The 26,580-nt window shown below is 43.0% G+C and overlaps 1 protein-coding gene across 6 annotated transcripts in view; it reads left to right on the top strand.

The window, feature by feature from the left end:
• Positions 1-17,423: 17,423 nt before the first annotated feature.
• Positions 17,424-26,580, top strand: part of GATAD2A (GATA zinc finger domain containing 2A) — a 61,684-nt gene continuing 52,527 nt past the window's right edge. For 3 of the 6 annotated variants that reach the window (XM_075611118.1, XM_075611117.1, XM_075611114.1), the window contains exon 1: positions 17,424-17,688. In XM_075611118.1, coding sequence (XP_075467233.1) covers positions 17,563-17,688 — 126 coding nt within the window. In that variant the 5' untranslated portion in view covers positions 17,424-17,562. The remainder of the gene's footprint in view (positions 17,689-26,580) is intronic. The other 3 variants (XM_075611120.1, XM_075611119.1, XM_075611115.1) reach the window with 2 other exon arrangements.

The following is a 26,580-nucleotide window of genomic DNA, read 5'->3' as shown; positions in this document are numbered from 1 at the left end:
TTTTAGGCCAGCCCATGTATCTGGATGTTATCCCAACCCAATAACTGCTTGGTTTGTCTCTGTGGCACCATTAAGAGTTAAACCCCACAGGGCAGTAACATGCAATGCTATTAATTCCCAGTCATATGACTTCCCCCGCCCCACCCCCATCATTTCACACAAGCCTGACAAACATTGCATCACCCACGCCAGCTAATCAAAGCCCCCCTCCCCCCCCCCTCACTCTGCTACCAGTGTCCCCAAACCTTTTGTTGGATGACAGGGGGTGCCTTACCTACAGCGAATTAAAAAAAATACCTGCTCAGCAGCATGTCACTTAAGGGGTTAAAGCTTCCAACTTGAATGTTTCTTTAATGGCAGGTCACAGTAAACCTTTTTCACTGCCAGCTATTATGCACTTCAGACCCACCTGGCAGCGAAAGGGTTAAAGAGGCATCCCACTCAGGAAGGACCAATTATATGTTTAATGGATTAACTCTTGTTTCTTGATACCTTTTTTATAGGTGGAAGTGTTCATTTTAGAACCACCTTGATAGTCTGAAAATGTTCCCTTGTTTTGTATACGCCAACTCCAGTCCTGAAGGCCCACCAACAGGTCAGATTTTAAGGATATCCCTGCTTCAGCACAGATGAATCAGTCTTTGACTGCGCCTCTTGTGCTGCAGCAGGGATATCCCTAATACCTGGCCTGTTTGTGGCCCTTAAGGACTGGAGTTTACCACTCCTGCACTGGGAGGGAGGGGGCAGCCATTGTTCCTGTTTTGCCCCATCCCAATGAAATCCCATTTTTATACACACTCACTCCTGGCCAGAGCACCAATTAGATAGGATGAGGGAGAGGCAATAAACTTTGGGTTATAATCTTCACAGACATGTTCAGGATATACATCTTGTAAAAAAAAAAAAAAAAAAGGTGTTGTACTTTTAAATGTTTAAGGCATCAGTCACTTCGTTTATTAAACATATCTGTCTTTAGTTCAACGTGGTTCTAAGTGTTATAGCAGCCATTTGTGGTGCTGAAAGGGTTAACCTTCTACTTTTTTTTCCCACCACCTGCCCTGCGTGAGAAGGGGGCACATGGGGCCCCGCAGACTCCTGACTTTGATTTGCCATCACACATTATTGTACAGATATATATATATATATATATATATATATATATATATATTTTTGACCACGTGTACATTAAATTATTTAATGTATGTGCTTTTCTGTGCGCGTTTTATAGTTTTTATTGGAAACGTTGCGAAGAGATTGCCGGTTACCAATTTCTCCTGTGTTTTTTTTTTTTTTTTTTAAATGCTTACTGCTTTTAACCCTTTGCTGCTGGGAAGGCCTGCAACGCGCCGTATTAGCAGCTTGTCCAGCCGTGAAAGGGTTTTCTTTTTCTGCACTACTGTGCGTGTCTTCTAGCCGTAACGTAGCATCCTTTTGCACACGGCGGTTTAGCTTAACCTCTTTGCTTCCAGAGTGACCTGCGTTTACTTCAGCAGCGAAGAGGTTAATGATTTCCGAAACGATTCTCTTGAATATTGTAGCAGTCACAAGCAAAATGTCACTCTCCCCCCCCCCCCATCCCGGTAATTGTCAATGCTGCTTTTATATGCTGTGACACACAATATCCATATCTATTCCATTAGGATCTGAGATGATAAAGACAACAACTTGACTAGCTCAGGAGTGTCTAAAATCAGAACTACTCACCACAATTTGAATATATCCAACACATATAAAAGTGCAATTAATACCTCCTACTCTCATTGTTGGACATATTTGAATAAAGAAAACTATGTTTAAATGGCTTAAACCAGGGGTTCTCAAAAACCCCCAACAGGTTAGGTTTTCAGGATGTCCCTACTTCAGCAATATTGAGCCACCCGTGCTGAAGCAGGAATATGTTGAAAGCCTGACCTATTGGAGGTTCTTGAAGACTGGATTTGAGAACCCCTGGCTTAAGTAGTCTTGGGGATAGAACATGATGGCCGATGGTAATGAAAATTATTTTCTGGAAGCTGGTTTGCAGTACATAATCTAAACTTAAAGCAGGTTGATGGCCATGAGATTTGTATTTCAAAGCATCGGCGAATCTTTAAAATATTTCAAAAGGGTTTTTCTTTCCTTAAGACTGCCCAGGAACTAAACGTCATATGAAATTATGGGGAAAATCTTCCAGAGTAAACCAGATTCCATTAAAATATATATAATATCTATCATACATTTTTTAAGTACAGTGCCATATAGGATCAAATTGAATCATGGTGATGAGTGAAACCATTTGTAAATCTTCATTTGCCATTGGCTTTCTTAACCATGTAAATTGAGGGTTGATGGTAAAATAATCAGGTGTATGCACACTCCCTGCATGTCAAATGACCAAGTAGAAAGACTGGGACAGTGGCATAGGTATACGGACTGGTAAAACTTACCTTTTATACTTGGGTTTAATATCCACAAACGTTGCCAGGAAAATGTTCAAACACTGATTTCTATGAAAGTGTAATATTCTAAATCTGTTGCGTTCATTACTAAATGTATAGATTATAATCTGTTTACCTGTTAGACATCAGCAGTAAACGGTCCTTGAATTAGATGTAAAATATAGCGTTCCCTCCAAGTATCTGGGATCTGTGACATTTGCTCACCTGCCCTGCAACCAGAGAGTTTTCAGGTCTTGAAAGCTTCTTTGCATACTCTGGAAAACTTGTGGGGTTTGGTTGATCCGTTTAAAAAGCATTATAAACAGGCGAAAGTAGCGACATCTCCCTGAAATAATGTTGCTGTAGTTCCATACATAGATTGGAGCAAAATTACATATATCTGTCTCCCGCTTAAGTACTACATCGATGGAAACCTTGTCTCGAGGACTTTGCACCAAATTTTTAGGATAGTTGAGTTATTTTGAAACTTTTCACCAACATTGTTTTAGTCTCTCCACTCATTGTCAGGCTGTGTACGTTTCATCCCCCCATCTCTCCTCTTAATCGTTTCTTAAGTTTATTATTTAAGATGGGTATTTAATCACTAGTAAATTCTACAAAGTACAGGCTGTCCATCTGAAAATTGATAACACTTGTTACATCCCGCACATGTGCGTGGGCAGTGTGAGTTTTATATATAGAATTTACAGAAATATTGAATCTTTTACAATGTCGGCTACATACTTAAGTACAAAACACTCATTTCAAAATCTCTTCATACTCTTGCTTTTAAATTTCAGCTGGTAACTCAGGTTTTGAAAGTGTGTTTTTTTTTTATTTTTGTAGAAAATCCTTTGTCTGTCTGTATCCAATATCTAAAGGAGCCTCTTGAAATCTAATCTATAACATGCATCTATAATACCTTGGGGTCAAACCCAACAATAAAAGTGACATTAACTCTTTGCATAGTTAATTGAGGGGTGTACTGTATGGCTTAGATAAGGGAAATCTTGATTAACCCCTTCACTGCTAGCAATAGATTGCCAGTCCCGGTGGTAGCAAAAGAGGTTGAACATTGTTATTAATTATTTTACACTGAATATTGGTGGCAACAAATAACGTGACAAAATTAGTATAAAAAAAAATAAAGATAATGTCATGCAAACTTATCAACTCTTTTATGTACTCTTATCTTCTGATGTGTTCTAAATTTCCTTTAATGTTATAAGTATGATTTATTGTACTTTCCCCCCAGGATTCTCTATTGTCTAGCTGGCTATACGGCTTTTGGGCTTTTAATTTTGCATTATTTTTGACTTGTTCAAAATGTCACCTTTACACTTCTTCCTTCCCCCCCCCCCCCCACCACCCATTCTGTAGATAGTGTAAAGATGTTTTGTATAGAAAATAAAAATGAATCTCTCTCAGGATTACAAGAGTATTGTGCTTTATTTTGTTTGAGGTAATAATGTCAGATTATGAATTATTTCTACTTTTTAACTTGCAGTATTGGATGTGCGTATTAACTACATTAGCAAAGAAGGCCGGAGAGTACAGTGGGATGTATATACGCGTCGCTGCATGTGGGCAAATCTTTGTGTCGTGTGCATCAGTGTGTTGGGGAATTTGTACTGTGGTTAAAGAATATTGTACAGGTGTTGGCTTTAGGGGGTCAGCAGCTGGAAATGAAAGACCCCATTAACGCATTGGCTGCCAATTATTGCCTGTTTTAAATGTATGTATAGCTTTAGTGCCCAAAGCTGTACTGCGAGCTTTGCAAGAGAGACAATACCGTACAGGAATTATAATACAATAAGTGCAACAAATAAGATTGGACAATAGGAAAGGAAATCCCTGCCCGAAGAGCTTACAATCTAAGGCTAAGGCCCCGCTCCCAGAGTCAGCGCGCCCGCACTGCAGACAGGCGGGGCGCTGACATACACAGACTGCGATATGCGGTCTGTAGGGAGCGGGAGTGGGAGGCTTGAGCGGGAGGGGGGGCGTGGCTTGAGCGGAGGGACCCGCTACTCTCCCCCCCCTCCCTCCACGGCTCGGGTAAGTAAAGCAACACACACACACACACACAGACAGAGGCAGGCACTCACGCACTCAGGCACACACACACATACACACACACAGACAGGCACGCACTCAGACACACAGACAGGCACTCACGCTGCTTTCACTCCACACTCCTCCCCGCTCCCCGAAGCCTCCCCTCCCCATTGGCTCACAGCCACACTACGTGACGCGTCAACGCTAGGGATCACCATTCTCTTGTATCCCATAGCGGCTGACGCGCCACAGCGTGTAGTAAGCTGTGCAGCCAGGGGGGACTGGGACCGGCTCCGCAGGATTCCCCTGCTGGTGGGGAACTCGCGTGTGGCCGCCCGTGCCACCGGGCGCAGCGGGACCGAGGCCTTAGGGGTATGACGGGAGACAGCAGGTGAGGGAATAAGTGCAGGCTCTGAAATGCCTTCCTGACCCCTGATATCAAAAGGGTTTTCTTGTTGCGCTGGCAAAATTTCAGTGAGCCCCCAATAGATCCCTTCAGTGCTGACTTTGAACATTTCATCCTGTCCAAATACATTGTTTAAATATAATCTGTTATGACATCTACATACCACCTAACAGTACCTGTTTTCTATATCCCCACTTGTACATGTGCATTATTTATAACACTATCACTATTCTTTAAAGTCACTGATTTAAATATTGCATTATTAAGCACTATTCTACTAGGAGCGCCTATTCTACACTTTTTTTTTTTGTTTCTGTGTCCTGTAACAGTGTACCTATTTCTGTGTGAGTGCTTAAATGCATGTTAACCATTGGTTGAAACGCCGAACCTTCAGCAGCTTCAACATCCATGCCCGGTTTGGTAAATGATCAGCGTGTTAAAGGAAAGTGATCGAAACTTCTATTTTACATTCATATGGTATTAAAATGAATAAATCCAGAAATACAAGTCTTTCATATGTGACCGGATCATTACATAAAATACAGTGCATGTGCTATGAGGCCTTTGTGCCAGACACTCACTTGTAAGCGCCTGTTCCAACATTGATAAACTATTTGGTGTGCCCAATATTGGAGGGTCTGCATCTATTTTCCAGAGGACACGAGCACGGCGTACGTCTCGTGTATATATACACAGCCCTTGTGGCAAATGCATAATGGGCTATAACTTGCTGCTGACAGCATTAATCCTTTCAATACTAGAGGGGCCAGCAAAGTAAGCTATACGCAGACCTTTTTTCTCCACAAGGGTTGCAATTAAATGCATTCGTGGGGTTCGTTTGCAGTAACAGTTTTTCTGCCAGAGGGACTGTGTAATGCTTTGCTATAAAGCATAATTTGACCGTCTCACACAATCTTCGTTTCTATAGGGATTTTTAAAAAAAAAAATTTTTTAATAGTTTTTAGGGGAGCGGTGGATTAAATATGGCAGGTACCGTGGAATGAGTAGGTAATCTTAATTTGGAATTCAAGTTCCTTCGCTGTCAGTGGGGCTCGCAAAACATAGCGTAGCAAAGGGGTTAAACGACTGTTGCAGAAGATGTAGAATGGCTAAATTCTTTTAATTAATGGTCAGTGGAAATGCACCGTTAACCCTTTGTGTGGGCAGGTTTGCTGTGCATTGTGGAGTCCCTGCATGAAAAGGGTTAAGAGCATTAATGTGCTTTCAAAATGCCTGAGCATTGGCCCCTGTCCAAATTAGCATCACTTTTGTGACGTCATAACCCCTCTGGGTGCATTATGGGACAGCCCCTGCTTGCCACTTTAAGAAACCCCCTCCACCGTCTATAATATGAGGGAGGAGCCAGCATCCTTTGATTGACACCAGCCTCTTATTGAGGCGCAAATTCCCGCCTACCGCCTGAGGTAGACTTAGTTCAACCCACCCTTACATCTGATTGGACGAGAGCTGCGGCCTCCGCCATTTCTCATTGGTGGAAGCGGAAACGCCGCCCTGTCATCCTGCCCCTGGGCGCTTGTTGGTTGGGACGTCTGTCAATCAACTAGCACCAACGCGGAAGCGTGGCGCCGGTGCTGAAATCTGCCTAGCAACCGCGAAGCCGGCTTTAAAGCGGTAATTTCGGTTCTGTCGGAAAGCGCGGCCGGTGCGTTATTCTGGCGCCTTCCCCTCACGTTACTGCCGGGTCGTTGCCCCCGGGTGAGGTGAGCCGCGGGATTGAGCCCAGCGCCCCCTCACCCTCCTCCCCCCTGACCCCGCGGTCCGAGAGGTCACAGAGCGGCAGGACAGGCTTGTGAGGCCTACGCAGGCATGGACACCGCCGCCACCACCACGGAGTCCCCGCGCCCTGCCTCGGAGGGCGAGCTGAGTCCTTCTGCTGAAGTGAGTACCCGGGACTCCCCCCACACCGTGCCGAGGTGTGTGTGTGTGTGTGTGTGTGTGTGTGTGTGTGTGTGTGTGTGTGTGTGTGTGTGTGTGTGTGTATATATATATATATATATATATATATATATATATATATATATATATTACACTTGTTTAGACTTTAAAGGCACTCAGAGCCACTGTATACACACCCCAGAGATATATATTATAATTTCTCGTAACATGCTTCTTTGTAAACACCAGTTGGCCTTTAATGGAATGTCTTTTACCATTTATTATTGTCTTGTGTTCTGTTTTGTGTGTGTGTGTGTGTGTGTGTGTGTGTGTGTGTGTGTATATATATATATATATATATGTGTATATGTGTATATATATATATATATGTATTTGCACATGTTGTTTACTCCCATATGAAGGTGTTTGTCATGTCTACATATGTAATTAATAAATGTTTATATTTACATGTAAAGCTATATATGCTTGTCTTTCTATGTCTGTGTGTGTGTGTATATATAGGTGTAGATATGTATGTACCGTGTATTCATGTGTACTAGCGACTTTGTCTCTTTCTATATGCATGTTGGTGTGTAAGTATTATCTGTCTATGGCAAGGTATGTGTATATTGTGGTGTGAACACACAAGTTGGCTTAATATTTATACAATGTGCAATTTAACACCATGAGAATAATTCACTTGTTTGGAACCGCAGAAGGTGATCTGCCGTTTGTGGTGGCTATTAAGTAGGGTTTCATCTCTGGTTTTCATGCAGTGAGTTCTTAATATTGCGGGAAAATGAAAGTTCAGAGTAACTTCCTGTAAATGAGGTTTGCTTGCCTTTTAGTGGTTGTACACTTCATTCAGGCAATGCGGAATACATTGGACTGGAGAGACGACGTACATGTGGAAAAGTGTATCTTATCCCTGTCATGAAGAGCCTACAAATGCTATGGAGATGTACAGTAGTGTTGATTCTGTATCCAGCTTGCTGTGTAGTTGAATTGTGCACACATTTTCAAGCAGCAGTCTGCTAATCGCAATTTAAATCTTTTATTTACTATAATGTTATCTTTCCCTTTACAGCAGTTTTTTTTTAGTTTTTTTTAATATCTTTTAAATCCGATGCTTCATTCAGTAACTATAAGCATTTGAAATTAGTGTCAAAATGGAGCTTTCCCCAGAGCCCAGTCTTTAAATGGCATCATGGTAACCTCTGGAGATTTAAAAACAAAAAAATCCTGAAGAAATTAGATACTAGCAAGTTAAACTTTTTTAGGCTTTGTGGTGGGGAGGAATTGCTGCATTTAACCTCTTTGCTGCCAGTGTCATGCAATGCGTCGCCTTGATGGGGTTAAATGTTTGTGTAGGAGGATAAGGGTTAATTATAGCCTTAATAGTGGGGCCTGTCGGGCGTTTCTGCGTAATTTTCATCCTTCTCACCCAACAGTGAGTCAGTGTAGGTCCCATTGACGTAACGCTTTGTTTTCTTGAATTGATCCACATTTTTACAAGGGGTACCATGTATAGGATCTTTTTATACACCTTCAGCGGGGAAGCAGTTGGCGACCATTTTTATATTTTTTCTCCGTCCCAGGTAAACCATAGGATAGAACAAAGGAGTAAATGCTGCACACCACAATATGATAAAGAGTGATACAATTACCGGTGCTCCCATCAATGTACGATCGGCTCCATCCAATCCACGGCATACAAAAAGGAATGAAGATGGGCCACACGGATTTCCAAAATAAAGAGATGTATTAAAGCATACACAACGTTTCGACCCTAAGGTCTTTGTCAAGTGAAAAAAGTGGCTTTTTGCACTTGACAAAGACCTTAGGGTCGAAATGTTGTGTATGCTTTAATAAACCTCTTTATTTTGGAAATCCGTGTGCCCCATCTTCAAACCATAGGATAGGAAATGTTGAACCCCAACATATTTCTGGGGCTCCTGGACTTCTAAGCAAAGATGCAGTTCTCCTCTAGATGCCTCATTTCCAATGAAGCTTGTTTTCTGGAAGTGTGTAGTTGTACAGTGCAGCATGTTTATTTTCAAATGTGATGGCATCCCAGATATGAAGTGCCTATGTGAATGTATGTGTGCAGAAGGAGCAGCTGAGTGGTACCAACACACTTTAAAGAGGGCAAACTCTGTTCAAATTCCATTACCTTCAATAAGACCCTTTCTCTGTCACACAAATTAGATTTTTTGCTCTTCAGGAATCATTGTGCCTGCAAAACTCTTACGTATAGCACTGTACAGTGTCGGTGCTATACAAGATTTATATTTATACACATCATACTGTGTGGTCCATGCTACTATGTTTGACACATAATCTGCAATGTATCATACACTCAATTGAGTGATCAAACTCTGTCCTATGGAGTTTTCTCATCCCAATAACAGGGAGTGTGTAAGGTGAAGTTTTATGGGAGTACTGTCGCTTGAAATCACCGTCCCATCCTGGGCGTGGAGAAGATATAATTGAAAGGATATGGTCTGTGTCGCACCTATTCCGTGGGTTTATATCTCCAGGAGAAACAACGACTCTAAATCAGGGCTGGCCAACTCCAGTCCTCGAGCAACCATCAGGTCAGGTTTTCAGGATGTGCTGGTACAGTCTTAGACTGAGCTAACTGTGCTGAAGCAGGGATATCCTGAAAACTTGACCTGTTAGTAGCCCTTGAGGACACAAGTTGGCTACCCCTGCCCTAAATACTGCAGTAGGGGCCCATAGTGCTTTGCAGAGCTGGTCTCTCACTGAAGGGTTTAAATGTTGAATCAGTCCAAAAATAGTTTGACGATAAACCGGAAATGAGATCTCCCCCCCCCCCCCTTTTTATTTTTTTTTTTTATAAATGTGTTTATCACACAATATGCAGCATCTTGATTTGTGCTGGAAGTTGACACTGATACTCAATCTCTGCATCATTATAAACTGCAGTTTTTGTTTGTTTGGTTTCCCCCCCCCACCCCCCTGCTTTAGTGTATTAACTTTTTTTTTTTTTTTTTTTAAACCTCTTTGGTATCTCCGAACTGCCTTGAAGGTGGTCATCTTAAATAAGTGTCTTACTACTATATATTAACCCTAAAAACAAAAAAGTAACAGGATCTTCCAAGTATAATCAACAAAAAGTAACTTAAATTTTTTGTAGGAAGGCAAAATAATGCCCCATGTAGTCGTGTACAAAGCATACTTGAGGTAAATCTGTTTGGCAGAGCTTGTACAGCAATGTTTAAATAAGGAATACAGTGATAGTGTAGGGCTCACAAAGGGCTACTACTCACAGTAAAGCAGCCAAAACTGAGAAGTCATCCAACTTATGGGGTGGATGATCCCTGTGATAGATGCAGCAACTGCCCGCAGACAATCTCCAAAGAAAGAAAAGACAATATAGTGTAGATTGTAAAATATAATGACAGGGCAAAATAAAAATGGAAAGGTAGGGATAATACAGGGTGGTTGGTAACAGATACCAGGTACACAGGGGTCGCGATTTCTCCGTGTATCTTGTGGATCTCCGCTGTCTCTATCCACTTCTGCACCTCTACCGGGGTTCGCGTCACTTCCGGCGCGTCATGGAACTCCGGCGTTGGTTGGTACGTCACTTCCGGCGCGTCGTAGAACTCCGGCGCTGGCTGGTGATGCGGTCTCGATCTTTTCCTCAGAGCACTGGCTGACAGGACACTCTACGCGTTTCGTCTTCAACGACGAAACACGTAGAGTGTTCTGTCAGACAGTGCTCTGAGGAAAAGATCGAGATCGCATCATCACCAGCCAGCGCCGGAGTTCTACGACGCGCCGGAAGTGACGTACCAACCAACGCCGGAGTTCCATGACGCGCCGGAAGTGACGCGAACCCCGGTAGAGGTGCAGAAGTGGATAGAGACAGCGGAGATCCACAAGATACACGGAGAAATCGCGACCCCTGTGTACCTGGTATCTGTTACCAACCACCCTGTATTATCCCTACCTTTCCATTTTTATTTTGCCTTGTCATTATATTTTACAATCTACACTATATTGTCTTTTCTTTCTTTGGAGATTGTCTGCGGGCAGTTGCTGCATCTATCACAGGGATCATCCACCCGATAAGTTGGATGACTTCTCAGTTTTGGCTGCTTTACTGTGAGTACCCCTTAGTGTAGGGCTCACAATCACTGTATTCCTTATTTAAACATTACATAGTACAGCAATGTTTTCTATTTTCATGGCTGCAAGAGTCGCTCCTCTGGTCCTTTTTGGAAAGAATTGAACTTGCAAGACTTCTAAAACGGTCTCCCACCAAGGGTTGAGTGTGCTTGCTATGCCCTTTTATTAATTTGCACTTAATAGATCACTATAGATTGTCACTTACATTGTGTTCTTTATGCATTGTCACTTATGAGTTTATTTGCACTTTATTAAGCTCTGGGTTTTTGTTAGAGCGCTTTTGAGCACCTTTTTCTTTCGGCAAAGCTTGTAATCTGTTTTTTTTTTTTTTTTTTTTTTTTAAGCGGCCGAGGCACAGGGAGATAAAGTGATTTGCCCAAGGTCAGGAGCTGGACATTGCCCTTCAAACGCAGTGACCACTCCCGTCTGGAGGTTTCTAGCTTTGCAGCAGGAAAGATTGTTTAACCTTTTCAGTGCCAAATGGCCATTTAAAAAAAAAAAAATTAAGAATAAAGTACCAAAAAGACTAATCTTTTAATTTCACTGGTGCTAGATTAATCTCTTCAGTGCCAGAGGGGCCTTTCTATCCTGCGTGGCAGGCCCCTCTGGTGCTGAAGAGGTTAAGGGCAGGAGGCACTACCGGATCTTCACAAGATGGCTGCAGCAGTTACGTCTCTCATAAGGGTTAATGTGCACAGAGCACAGCTAGGTGGCTTCACTACAGTCACAAAGGATGAGTTCCCTGCCAGCTGATGACACGCGAGGTAGTGGGAGACGTACTTCCTGCTAGACACAGCCCTTCTTGGCCCCCTTTTTTTTCTTTTCTTCCTGTGAACCCTTCCTCTGCCATGAGCCAGATGTAAACCGGAAGAAAGGCAGGGCACTTGATGAAGCCTCCTTTATGGAATCTCTCTTCCAGGCAACAAACCGGCAAAGGGTTAAATGCAGTCCATACCATTCTTTTTAATCTGCTTTATTAACAGAAGAGTTTGTAACACAAGGCTTTTAAACCACACTGGGTGCAATGGGGTTAATATAAATCAGGGAAAATTAAAATGAATGGACATTCGCACTTTCGTCAGCGCACAATGCATTACGAATGATTAAGGTGTCATTATTTTTCTTCTCTTTAGTGGTCAGAAGGGAGCCATATTTAAATGGTGATGCTGAGAGGCTGCATTATGTTGAGATTCTCTAGTAATCCCTCTGTCATGTCCTCTTATACCCAAATGTTTTGAACATCCACAAAAAACTATTATAATGTAGAAAGAACATACCCATCCCTCTTATCTATCAACCCCTTCTCAAAGGGTTAAGATTTATTTTTGTTTTACTTTTTTTTCAAACTTTAATTCTAAACACTATTGTTTTGGCTTTCAGTGTACAAATAGAGATGCTGGGTGACTCCTACCTCTTATGCCACAGGTTTTCATGTCCAGTCCTCAAGACACCCCAACGGGTCAGGTTTTGAGGACTGGAGTTGAGAACTGATGTCTTCTGCAATAAGACAGCCTTTGGTTACCGGGATCTAGTGCCTTCATAAGAGACATTATGTTTAAGAGGCACCTTCTTGCTGCGTAAGCAGTAGGTGCCACGCATCCCTGTAAGTGTGTATGAACGTAAAACGAACTACAGGTTTCTCTGTACAGATACGTTTTTCAGAGAAATTGCAAAGTGCTCATAGATTTTTATTTAACTCTTTGCTTCGGGTTTGTTCTGTCTGAGCCTGTGATATCTAATGACCACAAAGCAATAGCTCCCTGTTAAACATATTGTGCCACTTCTCTATGTTGAATAGGGACCACAGAGCCAAGGACAGAACAGGGGTGTGTTTTGTGTACTTAATAGTGTGGTCTGAATTTGAAAGAAATAGCAAAAATTTGGCTTTAAAATGTAACTAATTGTGGACATTCCAAACGTGGTAATTTACCTCCCACATCATATAAGAGAGGCACGAACTGAAGTCAAATATTAAAATGGTTATTTTATGATCTAAATATGAAGGAAGAGCAACATACTAGGAAGTCTGGGAATGTGCTGCTTGTATAGAGCTGGGGTGCTCAACTGCAGTCCTCAAGCTCCCCCAACAGGTCAGGTTTTCAGGATATCCCAGCTTCAGCACAGGAGGCTCAATCCGTCCCTGCTTTGATTGAGCCACCTGGGCTGAAGCTGGCATATCCTGCACACCTGACCTGTTGGGGAAGCTTGAGGATTGGAGTTGAGCACCCCTGGTATAGATAGAAATGTAGTTGTTTTTTTTTGTTTTTGTTTTTTTGCACCCATTCTCTGCTTTAATGCTTCCATTGAAGCCCGCTCTTTGGGTGAAAAAGTATTTTCTTTTTCTCATCAAAACACTGGCCCTACAGATCCTTTCCCTTGCCTGGCTTCTTGACTCAGTCCTGCCAGGCTAAAGCACAAAGCGTTCCCGGGAATCCAATTTCAGTTTATCCGCTCCCCATCATCAAATCAGCTAATTGAAAGCAATAAGCTACTGGTCCAAAACAGAATATTGAATTTCAGGGATCTGTCTCAGCACCCTGCAACTTTGCAGCCTTTCGTTGCTGGGGATTTAAGATGCTCTTCTACACCAGATTACTGAGTGAAACAGCTAAAAGTAATGTGCCTCCAAAGTAAATGGGAGTAAAAACACAATCTGAGCACTCTTTGTAAAGAAGCTTCCTGATATACACTCCAGTATGTCCCTGTTAGTAGCACAGTAAGGGAAGGATCATTGTTGACATCGTGCAAATAAATGGTTAAAAAGGGTCCCTTTAACCCCTTCTGTGCTTGAGGGGTACCTCCTGTCCATTGCATCCCTCTCATGCACTGAGGGGAGTGAAGGTGTTGACTTCATCAAACCAACGTGTGTGTGTTCTCATATGGGGTAACTTGTGCTGGAAGCATATATTGCTTTTCAGTATCATTATGCACGGTACTCTTTTTCGTACAATACTCTGCTTTGAACCACGTTGCAATCAGTGGGCTCCCTAAAGGTGGAAGGGAAGCATGAAACATATTGTGAGCATGCATATGGGGTTCTAATGAACACATGTTTAAGGGGCAAGGTTAACATTTAGGAATGTTAAACGTATATAGTGGTTTTTGGTAGCGGCTTGTAATATCGCAGCAGGGGCAGTGCTGAGTACTACTGGTATACAGGATTGGGTGCTTGGTTTAGGCATTTCAGATGTGGCTTTCTAGAGGAGAGTACCAGCTGCAGAAGTTTAATGATGCTCCTTGGTAGATTTTGTGCCTTGAGTGGCATCTGAGGGAATCTCTTGTGGCAGAAATCCTATGCCAGCTAGAAGACCACAAGAGCTCTGACTAGCACTAAACCAGGGGTGGGCAACTCCAGTCCTCAAGGACCATGAACAGGTCAGTGTTTCCGGATATCCAAGCCACCTGTGCTGAAGCAGTGATATCCTGAAAACCTGTCCTGTTGGTGGCCCTTTAAGACTGGTGTTGGCCCACCCCTGCACTAAACCCTTCTCTGCCGACCCACGTCTGAAAATAAACCAGTTGTGATATAAAAGTAGTCTTGTTGCACATTCTGCGTCGCTGCGTCTACTGTAGAGATCTAGAACAAGTCCATTAACCCTCTGCCAGAGTAGCCGGCAACGAAGCATGAAATGTTGAGGGACACAAGGCTGCATATGTTTTCTGGAGGCAAAATATCTACTACAATATGAAATCATGTTAAAGAAAATTAAGGGCATTTACAAAGCATAGTGCGTGCTTTTGCGTTTTCTATACCTCTTTCCTACGACTGGCTGAAACATGGCAGTAACAACCTTTAGCCCCCACTCCCCCACCTGCTGCTGTCATCAAAAGAAAAAATGTCGTTTTTGAAATTGTGTTCTAAAAGAGACTAGAGCTTTTGTTTTGTATTAAACTGCAAACCAATAAGATGTTAAGGAAAAATCCAATCAGAATAATTTAACCCTGTTGGGTTTTCTGCACCGTTTTCTCTTTATAACTGAAGATGATGCCCAACTGACTGGCTTTCGTCTTTTATTTGGGGGGGGGGGGGGGGGGTTGCATGCCCATCCACCAAGTATTAACCCCTTGCTGCCAGCGCGGTCACTCTGGGAATGAACGGGTTGGGTGTAGCTAGAAGTTACAAAGACTTTGCTTTCCAAGGCCCCCGAGAGACAAAATACCTAACATTTGGGAACTGGGAGTAATATTACAGTGGTCTCTTACTACAGAGGGCATTGTCTATAGTTGGGAACAGATTGTTTGTTTCATGTGATCTTAGGCAATTCCCTAGAACTATAGATTGTAAGCTCTTTGAAGCAGGGATGCATTATTCTGTTGCATAAACTGGCAGTTCTGTAAAGGAACAGGTGCTGATCTAGCAACTCCCATAACTAATGCACATGTTGGGACTGTGCTTTCCTACTTGTTTTTTATAGTTGGCGCGTGTGGGCGCGCCCGGCCTTGCGCATGAACGTGGCATGCACGTTTCGTTTATATAGTTGTAAGCAATGGCGTGGTTGTGTATTAAAAAAAAATAAAAACATTTCAAATGTATTGTGGTTTTTTTAAAACTTTAAATTATTCAAATAGTTGTAATTTTAATGGAACCATAGGAGCGAACCTATGCGCAATTCAACTAGTTTTTCTCAATCAGTATTGCAGCTTCACTGATTAGCTAAAGAGCGTGATGTGCAACGGCAGCAGCGCAAAAAGATACTTTTCAGGTCTTTCCCCCGATCTGCTTGCTCAACGCTCACTACCGCTTGCGGCCGAAGTATAGAACGTCAGGCCTGGACACAGCCGATTCTAATTGAGGCACGCGCTATATTACACGCCTTAGTGTCTTGACCTGTAAAATCAGCACGGTGCAGTATTTGGGGAGGGGGAGTGCCTTCTTGGAGGCAGAGAGGGATTGGAAGGCTGTAAGGCAGGCCTGCACAACTCCAGTCCTCGAGGGCCGCGAACAGGCCAGGTTTTAAGGATATCCCTACTTCAGCACATCTGGCTCAATTAGTGGCTCAGTATGACTGAAACCCTGTCCTGTTTGCGGCCCTCGAGGACTGGAGTTGTGCAGGCCTGCTGTAAGGATTTGGTATGTGTTTTAACCTCTTCATTGCCAGTATGTACTGCAGTGGCAAAGCCCGAGTGGAGAAGTGCAATAGACTGGTCAATTGAATGTTTATTTGGAATGGAATTTCTGATTTTCCTTATTTAGGGGGCTTCAGTCTGGTCTCTAATTACTCTTGTATTTGATTTTGCTTGGTGATCATGCACAGTCTCTCGGCCAGTCCTGTAAAATCTCCTTTTCTCAGCCGGTCTCCTTGAATGTTGAATCTCTGGGATATTCTAGGATGACTGAGCCTACCTTTTTTTTTTTTTTTTTAATCTTTAGACATCTGGTACCCCTTGTGTATAAGCTTACCTAGACTGATCCACTGGAGGGCAAAAAGAGATGCGTATATAGATAGGGTTGTTTTTATGTGCATTTGTTACAAGGTGACCACCCATTTAGATTATATGGGGCTATCTCTGACAGTTCTAGCTTTGATTAGCTCATTCCATAGGGCAGTTAAAGATAGTGGAATCTAAGAAATAGACTTCTTCAACTAGAGTTTGTTCACCTCATTCCCTATAGAATTATCTTTCAGTTTATTTTTGAGGGATGAGAAATGAAATCTGGCACTTGGTAGTCATCTGTAGATAAACTATAGATTACCACATCGCTATGAAACTGGCAGAGAAATTGATGTGAAATAAGAACCACTTGACCCACCTAATCTTCACATGTTCTGCTACTAGATCCTTGGCTTTCATATTTAGGGTCCTCTTTGTCAATGCCTAGCAGATTTAAATTCCCTTAGTGTATTTGCCTCCACCTGCTGTTCTGTGAATCTACCACCCTTTTTTTCTTTGAAGGCCATCCTCATATTTCCACTGAGATTGTCACCTTCCAGTTGGGCTGGCTTTGCCATTCCTATCTGTTCTCTAATGCTTTTTTTATTTTTTATATATATACATTTTATTAAATAGGCATTTATTGGTGGTGCATTATGAAACAAGGACTGGAAACCAAGCGCTGTCTGGTATTGGACATGCACAGGCAATCCAGGTTAAGGTCTTGTAAATCCTTTGCTGTGCAGTATCTTGTAGGGCCCCTCTGGCTTCAAAGTGGTTAACAAGATTAACCAATTGGCTCCTGTAGGTGTGAATCCAGGAAAGGCTTTAGGATTATAGCTGCATGAACTCGTCCTGCCTTTTACAGAAACCTTTGCAAACTTCAAAGACTTTATTTTAAAGGGGTGACTTGCACATACAGTATTAACTTTAGGTTGGAGTCCATCACACCGCACACACTTTTGATCAGTGAGTGTCAGTGTATCGGTGTGTTGATGCTAAACCTCAATGAGACTTGAGTTGACAGTGTATCACACACGCGCATGGTTGGGCTTGTTCCGGTGCACAGAGTGGGAGGGATTGATGAGTGGGAGGAGTGATCCGCTCTGCAATCTGTGTTCTGCCCACATGTTTACCGGGGCACTCTATGGCACTCGCGTGTCGCCTTTAAGAAAAAGCTCCCCTTGCGTTTTAGGGGGTTTAAAGAGCAGGAGCCCTGGTTGCGCATGCGCGGCAGGAGGCTGAAGCCGAGGCTCCATGTGTAAGAGGCGCATTATTTGGCAACGTGAGCAGCGGCCAGGACTACCGGGGAATCCTGTGTGCAAGGACCCTGGGAGAGGGGCCACATCCTGGCCGGGCCCGGCCTCCAGGCCCCTCCAGAGTGTAAGTCAATGGGGCAGCAACAAAGTTTTTTTTGCTGCTGTTTTTGCTTAAATTAAAAAGTTGTATTTGTTTTATTTAATTAGTCAGATGCTAATGAGATGCTCCTCCTAGTTGGGGGGAGGGGGTGGCGAGAAGGCTTTGGTCCCCTTTTATCCCTCTCCCCTCCCTCATTTACTACCCCTATTTTATTTTAGGTTTCCAAGATACTGTTCTTAGACTCGTGTAATAAAAAAAGAGTAGTTTTTTAACGGGTGATTTTAAAAAAATGACTACTGGACTCTCTCTCAATCCACCCTGAGAATTGATGTCGGGGTTCGTCCACCTTCCCCAAATCTTTTAACTCCACTGGGAGGATTGGCGTTTACTCACGTTGCCTTTAAAGTCTCTTCCTGCATTTAAGGGGTTCATGGTCGGGAGGTTAGAGAGGGCAGCTTCCTGGGGAAAGGGGGGAACAGGGATTTAAAAATATATATGTAAATAAAACTGAAGTTTAATTTTAAAGGGTGGTTAAAAAAAATGTCCCACGGCAAGGAATTAAGGCAGAAATCAGTTTTCGGGGTGTGAAGGGTGATCCCCTTTTTAACCCTGTTGGTGTCAGACGGCGTTGCAAACTCTCTTGCCTTAAATTGGTTAATGAGTCGGTATATGCTTGTGTATTGGGGGGGGTGGGGGGGGGAGAAAGGGGGTGTGGTAAAGGTTATTTGGGTCTCCACCCACCTCTCTCCTTCCCATACCACCCCTTTCTCACTTCCCATCACAGGGATTTTGTTGAAAGCCTCATCGGGAAAAGCGTGATTTTTAGAGGAGAATCCGGGTTTATGGGGTTGGCCATCTGTAGTGTTGCCTTTCTATTGTATTGATGTTTTTATATCCTTTCTCTCTGCTTGTCCTTTTTTGGAGGGCTTGTGTAAATGGCAAATGTCTGGGAGGGTCTCTGATGTTTAATGATGGGATGATCAGAAGAAGGGAAGAGATATTCGTGTATTGCATGATCCCCATCCGTGACACTTAACCCTGCTGGCTGCCAGACTGGATTCAGTGTCATAATAAAAGTCTTCATACTCCTCCCTCCCCCTTGTTTCTCTGTGGGTCAGTTCTTCCTGCTGTGAGAGGTGCACTAGGCCCAAAGGTGGTTGTAGCCCCTCTCCTTATCCCCTCCCCTCCTCTTTTCCTACATCTCCCCTGAGGGTTTGTAAAATGGACATGATTGGAAATCAGGCTCCTTGCCTTCCATTTAAAGGAGCAACAAACCAACCCTGAAACTATGCCATTATTCATTTGATCCACCTGACAATTCACCTCTCTGTTCCCTCTAATGTATTACACTCCTCCCCCCCTTATGTCATCAGATATTACTTTCTCCTATGAATGTGTTCACAAGTGATCTTTTTATTTGGTATATATTACTTTTTTTTTTTTTTAACACATTGCTTCTAATTTATTTTCTTTGATTCTTTAACCATAAAGGAACTTATTTATATAGATATATCTATCTTTTTTCCTGTCCCTAATAACTAATCAATCTTTTCATTTTTTGGGGGGGGGGGGGGGGGAGAAAAGGAATTGTTTACAATTAACCTCTGCGCCAATTTTGAGCCTTTTTGCTGCCAGAGAGGTTAGCACGCATGGGAGGTCCTTCTAGCATTAAATGGGTAATGTTACAAGTAGCCCCAGTAGCATCAGTCACTAAACTGGAGTACTAAAAAAAATTGGAGAATGGCAAAGGGAAAATGTATATTAATTTCAATGTGTATAGAGATCTATATTGATACTTTTTATAACAATAAAATACTGTCCTATCTTTACTTTATATTTCCACATCCATGTAATTATATACTAGCTCAAGTACCCACTTCGCACAGGCTGCAGTACTCTGGAGTGATCTTTTCCATTGCAGACTTGAAACTGTGATTCAATCGATTAATGGCACCCTCATTAACCAGATCAATAATTCCACCTTGCAGAGAGGCGAGGCTGCACCCCCAACCCTCAGTCACAAACTCCCACCCCAAATTATAGTGACCATCCTCTTACACCCCCACCTCTCTCCCTCCCCCATGTATATCTTACTTTCCCCCCCCCCCTCGCCCTGTGCCTCTTCCTGGTTCCCCCCCCCCCTCGCGCTGTGCCTCTTCCAGGTTCCCCCCCCCTCGCGCTGTGCCTCTTCCTGGTTCCCGCCCGTCCTCCCTCGTGCTGTGCCTCTTCGTGGTTCCCGTCCGTCCTCCCTCGCGCTGTGCCTCTTCGTGGTTCCCGTCCGTCCTCCCTCGCGCTGTGCCTCTTCGTGGTTCCTGTCTGTCCTCCCTTGCGCTGTGCCTCTTCGTGGTTCCCGTCCGTCCTCCCTCGCGCTGTGCCTCTTCGTGGTTCCCGTCCGTCCTCCCTCGCGCTGTGCCTCTTCGTGGCTCCCGTCCGTCCTCCCTCGCACTGTGCTTCTTCGTGGTTCCCGTCCGTCCTCCCTCGCGCTGTGCCTCTTTGTGGCTCCCGTTTGTCCTCCCTCGCACTGTGCCTCTTCGTGGTTCCTGTCCGTCCTCCCTCGCACTGTGCCTCTTCGTGGTTCCCGTCCGTCCTCCCTCGCGCTGTGCCTCTTCGTGGTGTCCCCCTTGTATGTCTGCAGAGTTTGCCTGCAGATTCTGGTGTAAGTGGCGTGAGGTTGACCTGGGTTCAGTGTTCTGTCTTTTCTGGAGAATCTCTGTATGTGACCACCCCAAAGGCACTTAAATAGTGTTGTGAAGGTGCAGTCCCACTTTGAAACCTGTTGTATTTGTAGAAGAGGGAAGACACTCGGCCTTGTAACACCTTCTCTGCCATTTTCTATTTCACTTTCCTAATTCAATATCGGTTTAACCCGTCAGCTGCCAGAGGGTCCTTCAACAGTGTGTGGGTTTGAAAGTCTTGGAATTTAATTTTTTTTTATTTTTGCTTTTGTAGGGCAAGTGTGTTACTAATACCTCTGACAGTGACAATGTTATAGTGTCTACCTAAGGAAACTAACACTGTTGATATTTTTAATAGACTAAATCTTGGATTGTCCTTTGGTGGGGTTTCTCTTTTTTTTTTTTTTTTTTTTAAATGTGTCAATGTATTACATATGAAACTTTTTGTTTCCTTGGTAACCAGATTCCAGAGGATTTTGACAAATCTTTTTGTGGAACCTTCAAATGTGTCACTCCCATAGTAATTATGACGCCATCATTCGTCCAACAGCTAATATTTGAAGACCATAAGTGACAGAGATTTGGGGTCCTCCGGTGTTCCCTTTGAAAAGGGAATGTTCGTTTTCTGCTTGACTGCAGTTTCCTTTTAAAATGGTGTAAAATCCTTGAAGATGTATGCGTTTGTGTGTAGAAGTTGTTTTTGACTTCTATGTAGAATTGTTTCTATGTGATACAGGGTGGTATAGGGTACCATTTTTTTTAACATTTCAGCCACAAGGGTTATTGAAAGATCAAATTTAAACCAAGTGCACTTGTGAATGTTTGCTGTGTTTCTGGTCCCTCTGGTAGCAAAGAAGGTTAAAGCGTCCGTTCCTCCTACGACCAACACTAATGCCAGGGTCACATCTGAGTGTAATTGATTGATTGCTTTTTTATTATATATATTTATTTGTTTTATTTATGAAATGTTTTTACCAGGAAGTAATACATTGAGTTACCTCTCGTTTTCAAGTATGTCCTGGGCATAGTTATGATAAATACATGGTTACAAATACATAATTACATGAGTGAACAGGGTATACATTATATACAAGACATTGCATGCACAGTTAGATAATAATATATATTATAGGCGTATGTAACAGTTACAGACAGGATTAAAATGTGAGACCGCTTTTAGTTTTGAAAGAACTTTGACTGATGGTGGCTGTGAGTCTCCGGTAGATTGTTCCAGTTTTGGGGTGCACGGTAAGAGGAGCGACCGGATACTTTGAACCTTGGGCCCGAAGCCTCTCCTCCTCCCGAAGCCTCCCCTCCCCATTGGCTCACAGCCACACCACGTGACGCGTCAACGCTAGGGAACACCATTCTCTTGTATCCCATAGCGGCTGACGCGCCACAGCGTGTAGTAAGCTGTGCAGCCAGGGGGGACCAGGACTGGCTCCGCAGGATTCCCCTGCTGGTGGGGAACTTGCGTGTGGCCGCCCGCGCCAACGAGCGCAGCGGGACCGAGGCCTTAGGAACTTAGATTACAGTAAATCAGGTCCACATTGGCTGCTTAGTTTTAATTTGAGGAGTGCCTGTGTAATCTCCTCTTCAGATACCGGGACAAATGGAAAATTGTGAGCAGTGTTGGGAGAGGGTGGGGTTATAGGGGTACTCTCAGAATGAGGTTCATGTTTGTAATTGGGGTTGCGTTTTGCTAATAAGTTAATAGAATACCCCACAAAGTAATCATTGAATGCATTTGCAATGTCAGTGGGATTTGTCAGAGTAATATCCTCCTTGGTGATACTGTATTACTTGGTGGTTGATGGCTAGAAGACTGGTATATATTGTGGATAACCTTCCAGAAGTTGCGTTTGATGTATTCGGGCAAAGATTGTCAGTAATATTGTGCTTTTGCGTGTCATGTTTGCCTTGTGCACATTCTGCAGGCATCTGTAGTGATTGAGATCCTTGGTATTGCCAGTTACTTTGTAGCTTTTCCACAAGGCATCCCTGAAATGGTAGAGCGCTATAAGGTCAGTTGTAACCCATGGAAGGTGGGCCCCTGTACTCCTATTCTACGTAGTGGGGCATGGGTATCAGAGTTCCAAGAACTCGGATTGGAAATAGTCGAGAGCATAATCTATATAGCTTGTAAATCTTTTTCATAGTTGGCTTGCAAACATGGTGAGATGAGAAGGGGCTAATTTTCTCTGGCTGCCCACTTTTCCCTGTGTTTAAACATGAGTTTGTACAGGCAATGCCCTCCCCCCCCCCCATCTCTTCCTTCTCCATTCGCTATTTAAGGACATAATGAATTAGTACAGTAGTAAATAAAACATTTGATTGTCACACTACTATTTAGAGGCCCCTATGAAATGCATTTTATAACAACTTTTCATAGAAACAGACCGACAGATCTTTGCTTTTAGCATAGGTACATTTATATTAAGGGCATCATTTAGATTGGTAAATTGTTTACAAATGTGTTTTTGCCCAGCTACAATGAATTGCACCCTTTTAAATTCCTACTCCTGTTTCTGCTGCTTGGCCACCGCGTGAAATGGAAATAACTTTAGACACCTCTCTATGACCTATATCTGCTGATAGCTGCTATTAGGGTCCCACATTGCATCATGGATCATGTGTCTTCTACACGGCATTGTTCTTGTTTGTGAGGTCCTCTTCAGGTAGTTGCTAGGTAACCGGGGGAGGAGTTTGGGGTGCCTCCCTTGTGAGAAATGAGGAGTCAGAAAGGTTGAGAAGAACACTACAGCCCAGATGCCCACCTGGGAATTTGAAGGTTCTTTCAACAAAGAACAGTCTGTTTAACCCCTTGCATCTCAATGTGCCTGCAGGGGAGGGGTTAATGCACTACTAACCGTTGATAGAATGACACAGTATGCAAATCGGCTGTAGCTTTACATATTGAATACATGAATAATGTGGGGGGTTTTTTTTGTTTGTTTTTTTTTTGCAGAATTGGATATTGGATTTATTTTCAATTGCATAAAAAATGGAGTCCATACATTTCAGTTTTATATAATGTATATGTATATCTTGTACACTTTTTTTTTTTCCCCTTTACAGAACCACCAGCTATGTAACCCTTTGTATAGAGTTGCTGACACTTCCAGCTCTTGGGGAGTTAAACACAAAGTAACCACTGCTGTGACGGTTTGGTTATTACTTTACGTTAAAGAGCAGTTGCACTGCAACCACAATCTAAATTGTCTACTTTGAAGCTCATTATTTTTCTATTATCATTAGATTTGGGATGTTTAAAGGATGCTAGTTGGGTCTATGCATGTCCATAGATGTGGAACATTTTCTGAGGAAGGTGAAAATGTTACCTGCAATACTGCTAAATATGTAATATGTGAAGCACACTTACCCTGTAAGATTATACAGGTAATGCAGCTAGCCCCAAATCCATACACCCATGTGACACCTGTATTTATTAGTTGGGTATTTCAGTAAATCTATTAAACATATCCTAACAAAAACCTAAAATCTGCAATATTTAATGGTTTCATTAAGTCATGGGGAGGGTAGGCAGCAGCAATTCTCAAGTTTTTTTCTTTAAAGCAGTGATACAGGTTTCATTTATTTTTATTACAGATTTGAAGTAGGGAGTCTCCAGAGCTGAACTGTCAATTTCAGCTCCGGTGTCCCCCTGCTTCCCGAGATAGTGGCACCTAACGAGACGGCGGCGTTTACATTTCCCATGGGTCAATAGGAAGCGTGACGTCATTCGGTGCAGCTTTGTATTGGCCCGCTTAACCAGGACCTTTAAACTGCAGAGATACTGGCACTGCTATGGAGGGAAGTATCTGGCGCGGGTGGGGGGTTGGATTTCAGCCCCAAAGAATCCCTGCTTCAATTCTGTAATAAAAAAAAATTAAACAAACAAACGAAACCTGTGGTGCTGTTTTTGTAACTCTGTCTGAATCCGTAACTTATAGAAATAATCTGTGTTGCCTTGTTTTGGGGGGTGGGGTGGGGGAAATCCGGGAGGGAAGCGCAGGGTTCTGGTCTGGGTGGCTCTTGCCTTAGGCGTCCCACAAAGTTTAACCTTGCTACTTCATAACCAAGGACCTCTGGTTACCGCTGAACCCTCAAAACTCCCAGACAAATAGGTCAGTATGACCGGGTCTGCCTTTGCAAAAAAAAAGGGGCTGGCCGCTGGGGTCACCAATAGAAATCCGCAATGTGAAAACATCACGGATTTCTATAGATCACCCCCGTGGCCATTTTTTGTTTTTCAAGAAAAGACCCCAAAAAAATAAAGCGTAATTTTACGGTCAACAGTGTGGTTCCTGGAGCTGGGAGCAGTGCGGTTGAGCTCCGCGGAACCCCTGGACCTATTAAGGTAAACAAAACAAAAACCCAGGTTTAATTTGCTGCTTTAAGGAGATTTCTTCCAAAATCATCAAGATGGGAATAAAAAGGAATAGTTGGTGAGATTTGCATTCTGAAACTGGGGTTTTAAAGTGCTTTGCAACACCTTGACATGTTACCGATGATAAAGCTGTACTAGTCTAAGGTCCCACAGAATGGTGGCCTTAGTGGGAAATTGGACGTGAAATTATTTAGGAATGGAGACTGCAGGTATCACAGCGCTGCTGTTGGAGGCTCCTTACACATTTTGATTACCGTTTAGACCGAACCAGCTGTGTAATGATCAGTTTAAAACTGTGCATTGAGGCTACTGCAGTTTCACAGTATAGTAAAAGTTCACACTTTTAATTATCTTGCTTGTCAAGGCCAGAGAGGTGGACTATATTACCATTCCATGATCCATAATAAGCAGAACATCCTTTTCCTAACTTGAGAGGTAGACCATTGAGAGAGTGGTTTATGGCATAAGGTGATGCTAGAGAATTTGCTGTTAGAAGCATGTATGAGAATATAATGTTATGAACATATCTTGTTCATATAACTTTCTAAAGACCTGTCAATCGGCTTAAATAAAATAATTTTGGACATAATGTGTCTTTTTAATGTCTGGAAATTGCAAATGTTGCATGTTGTTATTTCCTGAAAATCCCATGAGGGACATAGTAAAAGGTCACAGGGAGTCTTCAGACCTTTCCATAAAGTTTGCAGTTCATCCATAGTCCAAAATTAATTTAAATGTTTGAGTTGGGAACGCTGGATTCTTGTTTATTAAATCTGTTTAAAATACCTAAAGTTGCAACTCCAACTCTCTGGGGGGCCACCAGTAAAATAGGCTGTTTAAAAAATAAATAAAGAATAATAATAAAGTAAATATGGCCATGAGCTGACAATAGAACAGGTGTGGGGCCACTAATGGGTCAGGTTTTCAGGATATCCCTGCTTCAGCATAGGTTGCTGTTGGTGGCCCTTGTGGACTGGAGTTGTCCACTCCTGCAATAGATAGTCTTAACGTTTTCCTGATGAAGTTGCAACTTGCTATTTGTCAGTGATGCTTACCCCGTGGCCATTTTGTTGAATGTGTATTGGACAGCGGTGGGAAGGGGGATTCCCTGAAGGTAGGCTGACCTCTAATCTACTCTGGGACCTCCTGATTAGGATTGCACAGAAATAATAGAAATAATAAAAATAAAAAAAATGAATTTTTAAAAAAATTTTTGCTTAGGCAGACTGCTTGTTACCCTTTGAGTGCCGGAAGACCAGCAGGGCCGTGGTAACCCCAGTCTTGCATTTAATCACGTGATGGTGTGATCGAGGGCAGGACCCCCCCCCCCCCAGGACCTGAACAGACGTGTTGGATGCTCCACCTGAGTCCCAATCGTGTTCAGTAGATGCGATCTCCCCCTGGAAAGTGAGCATTTCTAGCATGATGTTCAAGGCCCCTTGAGGGCCGAGTCGTACGATTGGAAGGGGTACGTCTTGGGACACTCAAAAGAGATTGAAAGCGGTCCCTTTTTTTTTTTCTTTTTTTTCCCCACCCCACTCTATTGCCTTCCTTATGTGATGGTCACTGTTGAGCAAGACCATTGCAGGCGTGGCTGGCAGCGATGGGGTTAATCAGCACAGAAACCGCAAGGTTCTGATTGGTAATTGTAGTATCGTGCATATAAACAGTGGTTTATATCTTCGGTGTGATTGTTATCACGAAAGCACCTTCCTGCCTTTTCGTCAGATCAATGACAATAATTTCTGGCTTGGTTTTTATTTATTTATTTAACGCCTTTAATGGCAGATGGGCCTTTTGCAAACTTCTATAGCAGAGGTTTTCAACTCCAGTCCTCAAGCTCAACGGGTC

This window comes from Ascaphus truei, chromosome 8 (genome assembly GCF_040206685.1).
Source record: "Ascaphus truei isolate aAscTru1 chromosome 8, aAscTru1.hap1, whole genome shotgun sequence".
In the NCBI taxonomy this organism is placed as follows: Eukaryota; Metazoa; Chordata; class Amphibia; order Anura; family Ascaphidae; genus Ascaphus; species Ascaphus truei.
The sequence above is the reverse complement of the archived record's forward strand: the minus strand, read 5'-3'. Positions and strand labels throughout refer to the sequence as shown.